At 41.1% G+C, this 12,416-nt stretch overlaps 2 protein-coding genes across 6 annotated transcripts in view; one reads left to right on the forward strand and one right to left on the reverse strand.

The window, feature by feature from the left end:
- CDK5R1 (cyclin dependent kinase 5 regulatory subunit 1) overlaps positions 1-12,416 on the reverse strand; it is a 122,235-nt gene that overhangs the window by 88,347 nt on the left and 21,472 nt on the right. The gene's annotated exons all lie outside the window — the stretch shown is intronic.
- The window catches only part of GPATCH8 (G-patch domain containing 8), a 57,554-nt gene that overhangs the window by 38,737 nt on the left and 6,401 nt on the right, over positions 1-12,416 (forward strand). For all 5 annotated transcript variants that reach the window (XM_075775460.1, XM_075775462.1, XM_075775461.1 and 2 more), the window contains 2 exons: positions 2,667-2,810; positions 11,970-12,100. In XM_075775460.1, the coding sequence (XP_075631575.1) occupies positions 2,667-2,810; positions 11,970-12,100 (275 nt within the window). The remainder of the gene's footprint in view (positions 1-2,666; positions 2,811-11,969; positions 12,101-12,416) is intronic.

Raw genomic sequence — 12,416 nt, forward strand, 5'->3', positions numbered from 1 at the left:
ATCTCTTCTGGCACACTTTAAAGAACAAGTGTGCTCTTAAATGGGCTCTTGCAGCCGGTGCTGAACAGTTCCTCTACATCCAGCTGCATGTTCTCCTTGAAGATGTTTCTCCTTTTTGTTGTTTTTAATCTCCTGCTGGGTGGCATGCTGCTCACACGCTGCGAGGGGAAGGTTTGGCTGTGACGTTGGCCATCGTCGGGCAGCGTGTGGCTGAAAGCCTGGATCCCTTTCTGCAGCAAACCCTCAGCTGCGATGCTGGGTATCTTCAGACAGCAGCAGCTGTCGAGTACAAAGTATTCCTTCGTTTCCGAGTGGCTGGTAGGAGCTCTTGTGTGAACGGCATGTAATGATGTTTTGTCTCAGGTCTGCAATGAGATTTATGGTGAAGTTCTTGGGTTTTGCAATAGTCTTTTCAAATGCAGTCGAACGTGCGTTGCTCTCAGACTTTTTTGTCTTCCTGCCATTATTCAGCACGGGATTTATTTTTTTTCAGGAACTCTGTGGAGCGATAGCAGTCTCTCCCAACTCGGATGTGTTTTTATTAGCATGCTTTATCGTTGGGCTCTTGCATTTCTGTATTAATCTGTGAAAATCTCTGCAAGCGTAATTTTTTTCATCGCTCCGCAGGAGTCCATTATGTAATTGCCAACTATGGCCGCATCCTGATTAGCCATTCACTGACTCTCAAAGGAATTTCAGATAACTCTGCAACCAAGAAGCAAGCAAGAAATGTTCTTTAATTCCCTTTATTTGTGTAGATTCTGATCATTCAAATGGTTGTTTTTTCATTGTTTAGCCACAGGATGCTTTCTGAAAAAAAACCCCTACACATGGTGCAGGAAGCTTGTTCAGGGTTTCAGAGGAACTTTAAATGTCATTGTTCTGTGGATCTCACGCTGCTCTGTTTTCATTTCTTGTCTTCCTGGGGAACAGCTTCAGGCTCAAACCTCTAGATAGTTTTGTTGATTTTTTTTTTTTTTCTTCTTAACAAGGGCCTCCAGTAATAGATGGAAGCAGGAACTTGAAATACATTTTTTTATTTAGAAGGTGAACAGTGCTGTAAATTGGAAAAAACCCAACCTTTTAACTGTGGAATTTTTCAGATTTCCCCCCCAGGTGTTGAAATTTTTTACATGAATTTTGCATTATAGAAAACATGCTCAGGAGTATTATTTTAATGTAATTTTGATGTGGTAACTGGGAGATAAACCATATTGCCTTGAACAAGATCTTAAATAAATAGAAAAAAGCTTTCATAGCAAATATTTTAAAAAGATATACTTGGTCCTCTTGCAAGGAAGTTTCCCATAAGAAGTTTGTATTGAAGAGGGAAACTCTTAAGTGCTTTTTCTCACATGTCAGGCTATTTTTTCTTATATAATTTCTCTTTATTCCAGTTGAAATACATATGGTAAATAGCTATATGGGGTATGCTGATGTTACTACAGCATACTTTGTAATACAGCATTTGTAGCTTTTTTAGTATGTGTCAGCGTAAGTGCTTCCATCTTGTTGCAGTAAACCTTCCCCAGCTTTCTTCTAGAGAGTGGCGATGTTTTATTAATTTTGCTGGTGGGATTGTAATTGAAATGACCTGGCGAGAGGAAGAAGCTGCTGATTCCCCCCAGGTCTGCATCGGCTGCAGCTCTGCTCTGGGGACAGGGCAGGCGGAGCAGCACAGGCTCACTTCCAGGCGCTCGGCCTCCAAACCATTATAGCCGCTGGAGAGATTGGGATTTCCACAGAGTCCCAGAGCTTTTTTGCCACTTCCAATCCCAAAGCCGCTCCTTTTCTTTATGGCAAAGGAGGGGAGGACGTGACCGTTGCCAATTTAGACACCTCACCTTTGCTTGGAGGTTTGGTTTTGCACCTATACAAATGTTGAATTGTATAAGGGAAAAAAAAAAAAATACTGTCTGCAACCTCTAAGGTGATGTCCCTCCCCTCTTTTATTAAATGTCAACTACCTGTACCCATTCCCAGTGTAATCGCTGTATTTGAGCTCAGCTTAATGGATAGCATTGCTCCTGGGAAGATTTCTCTGACTGTAAAATTACCCTGAAGTGAATTAGGCTCAACGGTTTCTGACCTGTGCTTTCCCAGCCATGGATCTGTGTTCCTCCCTATTGAATTTCAGACTAACTGAGATCAAGCAGACATCTGTTAGCACTCAAAATGGAGGAAGTATCAGCATTTAAAGTTCTAAGATTCTGTTCCAAAAGCAGCGATCTTCCTTGGTTTGATGCATATTTTGTGCATCTTATGCGAGCAGGCAGCTGCCAGTGTGTTTATGCGTTAGCTTGAGGCTTTGAACCTCTCTTTTCATCTCAGGCAATCCAGCAGGCTTTCCTTTTGTAGCTGCAAAATTGCCTTCCTGCTGTCAGCACTGGATTTTTTTTTTTAAAGCAGTTTCCTTTCACTGATACCTGTGCTAATGAGAAGATTCTGTTCTATATTAGGAAAGGGAGTCAAGGCTAGTTGGTAGTATTGCAAAGTTACCCTTCATACCGTTTAATTTGCAAAGACCAGTCAGCTTAATAAATATAATCATTGGTGTACACTAAGGTTTTCTCAAGGACTATTTTTCCTTAAAGGACTAGCTCATCATCTTCCAGTTTGTTTTACGGGAAGTTTAACAGAAGCTTTTTTTTTTGTTAATTTTGCAGGATTATGTTGATAAAGAAAAGGCGATTGCCAAAGCTTTGGAAGACCTCAGAGCAAACTTCTACTGTGAACTCTGTGACAAGCAGTATCAAAAGCATCAAGAGTTTGACAACCACATAAACTCATACGATCATGCTCACAAGCAGGTAAACAAGCGTTGGTAGCACAGTTCATCAATTTTATATTCATTGCTGTGGCCTTGTTTGAGGTTAATACTTTGAATTTCCCCAGTGCATCTATTTTCCTTAGAGCCCCAGAGATAGGTGGTTTATGTCACTGGTTAGGAGTCTTATGCCCACTATACATTAAAAAAACACCCCAAAACAACAAACAAAAACCCCAACCTGCTGTTGGCATCAAGGAGCCCAGTTTTGAGTGACCCACGGGCAGGAATGCTAAACGGGGAAGGGGACAGGTGGATATGGGTGTCTCCTAGTTTGCATCAGCTTTTAAGATAGCGCAACTTTGGAGACTGATGACAAGTCACGTGTGCGCGTTTTAATACTTTAGTCTGTGTTCTGTCAAGTTACTGAAAACAGACTGGGAAATAAGGGACTGTGTTAAAGGAATTGTGAAAAAGGAGCACTTTCCAAATTCTGTCACCCTTAGGAGAAGGTGGATTCAGAATCTATGTGGAACTGGCTTTGGTCCCAAGGTAGGGATATACCATAGTATCTACGTGGTACTTTGTACTGCACAGTAAATAATAAAAGTTCCTGTGTTAGCCCGGTCTGTTTGACCACTTGAAGCTGCTAAATGAGATGTAAATGTACAGCAGATTGCAGTGTTGTGCTCATCTAGAGATGAAATTGCTCAGAGGAGGTTTTTTGATATTGCTAGTCATAAATTCTAACAATACAATCGTTAAAATGTGGATAACTTCTGGGGGATATGCGGTAGAGTACTTGATCTTAAAAGAGCAGTGAAGCAACAGCTTAAAAACAAGAGTATGGCATTACAGAGTATGATTATTTTTTTGATGTGTACTAAATATGGGATATGATAGCTCAAAGTAAATTCACTAAGGGAGTCTTAACAGGAAATCTCACAGCAGGGCAATTTCTGTTTCAGTACTGTGATGAATTGCGGTTTAATCTATTTAAGAGCAGAAATTCATTCATTTACTTCGTATTGGGAAAATGGGGTGCTTTGACCGAGCTGGTGGCGCAGTCGTGCTACCTGATAGCAGTGTACTTCACCTGAAATTTTCCATCAACTTGGTTGAAACTTGAGTGCAATTACATGCATCTATTTAGGAGGTGGAAGGACCTGTTTGTGTCACATTCTTGCAGTGTGGTGATGCAGTAAGATTATGTCAACTCCTGTTTAGATTAATAGGGGGACTGACATGAGGTGGGCAAGGCTGAGAGGTTTTTTAGGATCTAGAGGCGTTGTGGAAGAAGAAACAAACCTGCGGAAAGCAATCACCCCTCGTTGGTATAAAAGGAGTCATCACTAGGGGTACAAGAAGTGACCTGAAAGAAAAACGTCTTGGGAGCACACAGGGTGGTGTAATCTTCTCATTGGTAGAAAGAATTTGGGGGTTGCTTGGTACAGCTACTTATTTTTAAAGGAATTGATGTTCTCGGGTAATTTGCATCCCTTGCAGTAACTTCAGGCAGGCTTTGGATAAAATGAGCCTTCAAACTCTCGCTACGTCACCCAGCATTAATTTCTAGTTACTCAGGGATTTAAACAAAGAAGCAATCATGCTTTGCTTAGGGGAAAAAATTGCTTGTCCAGCTTATGTCGTGCTGAAATGTGTGTCACCCTGTTGGGTCAGTGTTCAGTGAGTGAACTTGAAACTACCTAGAAATAATGAAGGTAAATTTGCATAAGTAACACTATCTCACTTCTGTTGTTCGTTACTGCTCAAGATAGGCTCATTTCTAGCAGTCTATTTGAAATTACAAGGTAGTTAAAAAAAAAAACAAACAAGCAACAAACAATGCTGTGCTTTTTATAATACATTGCACATTGATGTTTCACATTTTGCTTCTTTGGACAAGAAGGCAAGGTTACAAAGAGGCTACCATGAATTTTCTGAGGAAAAGCATAAAATTTTCTTACAGGTAGGCTAATCAGTAGGTTTTCTTGGAAAGATGAGAAAGATATCCTACATAATTAGAGGAAACTGGCTTTATATATACTATCTGCAATGTTTTGTCTTCTCAGTGGTAATTCTTCAGGCAACAGTGCTTCATTTTTACCTTTTTCTTAGCTTGTTGAACAGATTACCATGGGATCATTTTTGTCTATAAGTATTTTTAGTTACACATACCCACAACATTGAAGTGTTTGCTTATTCCTTCTGTGGCTCAGTGAGCATTAGGCTCTCCCTGTAAATAGATGTTCCACCCTCAGATCCCTTTCTGCTCCCGAGTTATAAAGACGCTGTCTTGTATTCCAGGAAGGAACTCAGGATTATTGCGAAACAGGGATGATAGGTAAGTGTATTGATCCCTACCGGATAAATTTTGGACCCACCACCAATTTGTCAACACCAAACAATTAAAGGGGAGGTTTTACTGTTATTTCCTGACTACGCTGGTTTTGTATAGCATTTGGATATGGCTGGATTGACCTCGACACCAAGTTTCTATCCAAAAGACAGTATTTCTAGATTACCTTAACTGGGAAAGGAATCTTAAATGTATTATCACAAACCATTGGCCATTTTAAGTTGCATTTTAAACATCTTGTTCGAGGTGTGCAATGTTGTTCTCTAGATTATTTTTTTAATAGGTTGACACTTGAAACGAGAAGTACAGATGTTTTAAAGAACAGTAACCCTATCTAGCCACCAAATGGTCAGTCCCTCTCAGGGGAAGCCAGAGCACTAAAAGCAACTTGAGTGCATACAGATGGCACCGCAAGAGGAAAAATAAACTCAGTTCCCTTAAAGATCCTTCAGTGAGCAACTGAAAAAGGCTGTAACCATAGATGTTGTAACTTTTTGTTCCCTGGAAAGCTACTGATATCTTTAATGGGATTTTTTTTAGCTGTGAGGTCTTGAGCCTGGCAACTAGGACTGGTAGCTTATGAACAACCTCCCTCTGATGTTGCAGAGTCAACAGATTAATAGTAATTAACAGAGAAATGCAAAGGAAAGCAAACATAGAAAGAAAACACCTGCAGCTAACGAGGAACGTGGCCAGCCCAGATGGACCCACTGTATTTTTGTGCTGCTTTCCTGCAGATTTGTGTACGTGATGTCCGGATGCTTGAGAGCTCCTAGAGTACTGTGGACTTAGTGGGAATGTATGCTCAGGGCATTACATCCCAGTTGGCCTTGAATTCAGTCTGGGGTTTTGACATCAAGATAGAATAATACTTCATGTTAGATTTGCATGAAGAAGAATGCGGGTCACCTTATCTAGGGTTGTGCCCAGTTTGTGTATTCATATCAAATAAACCTCATCTGTATTACCCGTCGCTTAGAGCAGTTTGCAAAAATTGTTACGGTTGGAATTATCTTACGTATAAGTAATGGTTTTTTTACTTCACCCAAGAACTTACAGAATCTGGTATATGGTCACCTCTTTCCTGCTAGTGTGCCTGATGAAGGATTGAGCTGTTTACTGAGTCACTGACCCAACAGAATAAAAACATTCACCTTCTGAGCTCAGTGTGAAAAACAAACATCTTCCTGTGTGAATTTTTGCCAGGTTAACTGTGAGAATGCTAACCAAGTATTGAGATGTGGCCTTTTATGTAGCTTTCATTTTATTTTTTTCTAAATGTGTGATGTTTTGGTGGTGTAGGTGATTAATTCTGCATAGTTTCCCTTTATAAAAGGACAAAGGGAATGTATTTCCATAGAGAAGTTATTTGGGAGAGAGGGTGGAACTAAGAACTGAAAGTATAGATCTGCAGTTCTCTTCATGCCCTAATTATCTGGATCTTTGTTTCAATGCTGAGGGGGAGGGATCTGTTAAAGCACAATAAAATTACTAACACAGTCACTGCTGTGGTTGATGAGTACTCTAAATCCAAACCCTGAACTTTCAGATTTGGGGACAACTGGGCTTGTGCTTTCCAAAAACTTTTATCTTCAAGCACAGCTTGAACGTAGAAGACTCGAGAGAGAACCTCCAAGATACTTGGGAGGCTTTTCTACCCTAGAAATGCTTTACCCTCAAAAACCCCACAGTATTTTTCTTAACCCAGCTGCTCATTTGCTGATGGCAAACACATTTGGAGAAGAGCACTTATACACGGAGAGTGTTCAATAAAATAAGTGTTCGGTGTTCAAGGCCTGAACGTTGTGATCACAAGCAATGCTAGCCTCGTGAAATGGGTTAGCTGTGGTGCATTAACGCATGGTATATTGTCCTAAGCTGAAAATGAGGTGTCAGGGAAGAAATTAAGATAAAATAAAACTGCAGTTGCATGCCATTTCCCCTCTGCTCTTTTCACTTCATTTACGAGCGTGCAAAGAATGTTGATTACCAAAAATAAGCAGGGCTTGTGTTCTCACTTATATAAAATTATAAAGGTTGCCATCCTTTGAGCTCATATTTAGCTAATGGTGTAGTTCTCTCCCAGAAGCTTTTGTGGCAAAGAATCGAGCATACGTCAAAAGTTCAGAAAGCCAGAAATCTGCTGGCATGTAATGAAAAGTACATTATTATTTTATTTAATAGGGATTGGCAGAGAGACTTGAGAACAATAGCAGGGGAGGAGTAGGCTCTAATGGGATTGTGCTGTCACGAGCTGCCTCCTGTCTCGAGCCAGTGCAGAGATCTCGCTGTACGTGCATCCGGTCTGTCCCTCTCTTCTGAATATAAGGTTTGTCAGGAAAGTCGCAGATCTTCAGGTCTCGTAAAGCAGAGTGCTTTTTTTTTATTCTGAGAATAACACGATCTCTTTCTGCTCTGCAATTTTAGGCAAAGAATGCCTCTCAAACGGGCTTCACTTCAGTGAAATTGCATGGCTTTGTCAACTTAAATTGAGAAAATCCATTTACCGCTGGTCATAAACCTGAAAAGCAATGCACTCCAGTACTGGGGAGGTCTTACCTCGATACTGTCTCACCAGCAAAATCTCATGTGTGGTTGCCACAGTGTGCGCTGAGGGTTTTTTTTTTTCCTGTTACGGCAGTTTCTGAATCCCGATCGTCTCCTTTTTGTTTAACCATCTTCACATGTCCGTGATGGCTATCTCTAGAGCTTTTAAATGATGCAGGAGTGCAGCTTATTTAAGCTAATTTGAGGAGAATTGTAAGGTAACGGCATTGTATGCCAGTTTGGCCCCTCCTGAGCTATGCACTGATCAGGAGATAATCCATTACTGTAGCTCTCTTTGTGCCGGAGTACTGATTTTCTATAAAACCTGTTCTTCGAGAGCTCGATTTGCACTCCCATTGAAATGTAGAGGTTTCTTAGTAATTTTGGTAGAAACAAGGCTCAAAACCTTAAAATACTGTTTTGTTACAAAGCTGAGGTGGGTGGCAGCTATTAATAAAACTCAGTACTGAGCTGAAGGAAGGCTGGAGGTAAAGTATTACTGCTTCTAGCATGCAGAAATTTGGAGAAACTTTACTTGAGTCCTAGTGATTTGTGTCCCTGTTTGCTGGTCACTGGGCTTACTGGTGCGACTGAAGTAATAAACCAGCAGAATAGAATTTCTTGGCTTCATGGTCACCATCATCCTGCAGTTTGTAAATGTGTTGCTGCTTAGAAAGCATTCTGCTTCCTCAGAAAACACACTGCCTGTCAAGAAAAAATGCTTCATAATTTTTAAATCCTGTAGTAGCGTGAAGCTGTATGTTTGATTTAATGCAGGTTGGTGGCCCTGATCCTGTTGAAGAAATTATATTCTTGCTGAGTACCGTGGGAAGACTTAAAAAGGCTGGTTCACCCCAAGAAGATGGGTTCCCAGGGCTCCTTTTCCTTAGTAGGTGGGGAGTAGCTCCCCAAGAATGATTAGCGACTACTTTAAATTCTTATTTAAATGTCTTTGCTGTGTTGGGGGGGAAGGGGCAGCTGTGCAGCTCGCCTCCCACGGCTGTCCAGCCTCTGTGAACACCCACACATATGGTGCAGTCCAAAAAGTAATTTAGAGATTTTGGGGGATTAGAATAATGAACGCTTGCCTAAGGATTAGATGGAAATTTCTTTAGTGTAAGCTTAGCTTAAATATCGATTTAGTTCAAATAGCTTTCTGGGAAGGCTGAGATCTGGAGTCTGCTGAAAAGCATTTCATTGCTTCAATATGCTCCTTTTACTACTGTGAAATTGTATTTCAGGCTTTTAATTGCTTCACCTCAGTTAGGTTTAGGGGGGAGGGAAGGTGTAGCTGTAGTTAACTGGTTATCCTCTGGTCTTTTTAGTGGATAAATTACTGGGTTCAGTCATGCGCTTGGAACAACTAGTGAAGTAAGGGTTCCTCTGACAGGATATTCTGAAAAGTTCTGGCTGTTTTAAAAGTTCAGTGCTCATCAGCTGCCTGAGCACGTAGCCGCCTGCATCTATTCCTGTAGTGATGTGTTTTTACAGATGAGCAGCCTGGTCTTCTGTCATCCCTCCTTCCCCTACCCTAGATTGCGTTTATAATGCAGTCCAGCCAGGTTGCTTGGAACTTGGCTCCTTGCAAACTTGAGAAATTATTTCTGATGATAGATGCATCATTTTAGGTCAAAGATGCTGAGCTACGTTGTGTTCTGTATTTTATATTCCCAAGGAGATGGCATGGTGCAGTCGTGGAGCTTTGCTATCCTGTACTTACCCAGCAAGACCCGTCTTCCTTCTGGCCCCTGTGCCACAAAAAGGATCTCGGCCTTGAGATCTCTTAGTCCTTTGTAAAGTCAGCCTTGTAAAATTGGACCAACTTTTCCCCAATTTGGGGAGTAATAAGTTCTAAGCACTCTTGAAAGTCTTGGCTAGTGGCTTATCATCTTAAAAGGCACAGATATCAGCGTAGCTGGGCGTTACCGTGTGTTGCGTTATTTTGGGGTTGCAGTGCATCAGGATTGTTCATTTGCTTCATCTTTTCTAATTTATAAGAGTTGAGAGCGGGAGGTTTGGGGGAGCAGAGACTTGCAAAGGTCAGCATGTAAGGAACTGGGCATTTAATTCTGTTTTCGTTAAAACTGGCCATTGTAATGAAGGCAGGATTGCATTGTGGGCAGCTGCAACGCTATCAACTGACTTTGAGCCCGTTTTATTGCAGGGGGAGATGTTAAAGGCCATGTCTGGGAGGGGGAAGAGGGGTTCCTGAGTGCACCATTGCACCTTCCTTTTGAAAGCAAAAGGTCACAGTTCATTTCTGTTGTAAATAGCTGGGTCATATTTTTTTCCAAATGGATGAGTGACATAGAGACTTGGCATCAAACCCCAGTTAAATAGTTTTTTCAGCTGTTGGTGACTTTAACTTCCTGGAGCATTTTAGATATGCTTTTTAAATCAGCATGAAAAAGCTGATAGCATTGCTTAATCCATATTTTTTTTTTTTCCTCCCTCTTGGAAAAAAAAAAATTACTATTCAACCTTGAACATACACCACAAAACCCTTGAGCCCTTTACTTGTCCTGGTGAAAGTAGCTCTGTTGTTCCAGGGGGGATTGTTGCTGTGCCCGTGTGTGTATGTGTATGTGTGTTCCCCCTTCTGCTCCAGATTCCCTAAGCTCGGTCCCGTAGCTTCGCTGGCTCGACTCCTTCTGTGTAGAATAGCTTGCACACACACCAACAGCCTGTGTAGTTAGTAATGCTTGGGTTTTATTTTTATTTTTTTTTCTCTTCCACTCTTGTTATATTTTTACTTTCTTTTTTCTTTGTGATGTGACGTTTTCAGCTGATGTATTGAAAGCAAACCCTTCTAATTTTGGAGTCCAGATCACAAGAGTGAGTTCCTTTCTACTAGTGTCTATAGCTGTATTTTTTTTGTGTGTCCTCCCCTCTGATTTTGGTAACGCTCAACCACATTTAGTAAATACAATTAGGTAAGAGAATCCTCTGTCTTGTCAAATCTTCCCCTTTTTGACAAAGCAATGTTCTCTTTACATTGGGCCAACTTAATTCCTCTAATATGAACTTTGGGTTAGTTTTCAGATCCACTGTTTCTGTGTGTACTGGTCTGACTGCTCCATTAAAGAGACAGAGTCAGCCAGCCAGAAGGTGTATTTAGAATTCACCAATGATTTGTACATCTTGTATGAGGATTTTTCTAAAGTGACTACTGCTGTGAGCGCCGTTAGTCTCTCAGGCCCTTCACAAAATGCCTGAAAAACATGAAACTTTTTCAAAAGCTGGCTATGTTATGCTTTCTGGAATTGGGCCTTTTGAAAGGGTTTCAAATTGTGCACCAAAAAAAAAAAAAAAAAGAATTATTCTTCCCGTAGGATGGTAGAGGTCTGTCTTTGCTGCTTTCTGTGATTTAAACTTCTGTATAGCTCTCAAAAAATGCCTTGTGAATTTTCCCATGTATCCAAAGGAAAACCAGCAGCCTCTTTTCCTAGTGCTTTCAGACAAGGACTTTCAAAAATTTTCTGAAGTCTCGGATATTCGATTTCTATTGGAACTGGATATCTAGATTTCCTCAGAGATGTTACGATCTTTGAAATTCCTTGGGTTTGCTTCCTCACATGATAAGATTTCTGGGGAACTTAGTGTTTCTGCCCTCTAAAATATTAAACCCCAAAAGACCCCACTGCATTTTAGAGCATTTTGTTTCTTGAGAGACCGTCTCAGAACTACTGTCAGGAAAGCAAGTAACTGTTTGTGGTGTATGTTGTATTATTTATTTGCTTACTGGAATCATCTGCATGGGATTTTTGGCACCTTCTCCAATGTAATTTGTACATTGCTTTTGTAAGATAAAATACCTGGGTACCTCTTGCACCAGCTAATCCCTTTCTGTTCTTTGGCCCATGCTATTAAGACTCCTGTCACGCACTGTGTGTCAAGTACATTTGCACCCTGCAAGAGCAGCAAAGTAAACAGTTTTGGTTTGGGTTGGGGTTTTTGTTGTTTTTGGGTTTTTTTCTCCAGAATTTGCTTGTTGCTTTGAAATCAGCTTTATTGTACATGCTAAAGAAAACCAGTAATGTTGATTGGAAATGCATATACTCAGACTTCAAGTCGTAGCCAAAAGTGATCAACAGTTGTCGTTTCATTTAGCTACTGGGCGGATGGCAACGTGCTCCATTTGGTTTGTTGAGCTAAGATACTGTTGCTCTATCCTAGCTCAATAAATGTTACTGGGGAGGGGCTTTACAGCGTACTTTCCAGTGCTACAGCAAAGAGAGGGTTTTGGATGCTTAACCACAAACCCCTTTAATCTGTTCCTGCTCTCTTTTACCTCAGAGGTTGAAAGATCTCAAGCAAAGGGAATTTGCTCGCAATGTGTCTTCAAGATCACGGAAAGATGAAAGGAAGCAGGAGAAAGCCCTCCGGCGTCTACACGAACTGGCTGAACAGAGAAGACAGCCTGAATGGTGAGTACGGGTGATCCCCGAGCACCCTTGGAGCGTGGGGGGGGGACGGGACACGGACTGCGGCCCTTTGCTGCGCTGGCATTCTTGCTCCTGTAATCCTGTGCGAGTTCTGAGGGCAAAGCTTTGTGCTTAAGTTTGGCCTCGTGCTGTGATTTTGGTAGAAGTGAACTTGCTAAAATGGTAGTCCTGAGCATCCTCAAATTGCTTTATCCAGCAGTACGTTTTCTTCCGTTATTTAATATTATTAAAGATTTCAAATGGGTGCATAATGCTATTTTACTGCATCTTTCTGGATACAGGAGTACTGGAAATGCGT

This window comes from Balearica regulorum, chromosome 24 (assembly GCF_011004875.1).
Source record: "Balearica regulorum gibbericeps isolate bBalReg1 chromosome 24, bBalReg1.pri, whole genome shotgun sequence".
NCBI classification, from domain to species: Eukaryota; Metazoa; Chordata; class Aves; order Gruiformes; family Gruidae; genus Balearica; species Balearica regulorum.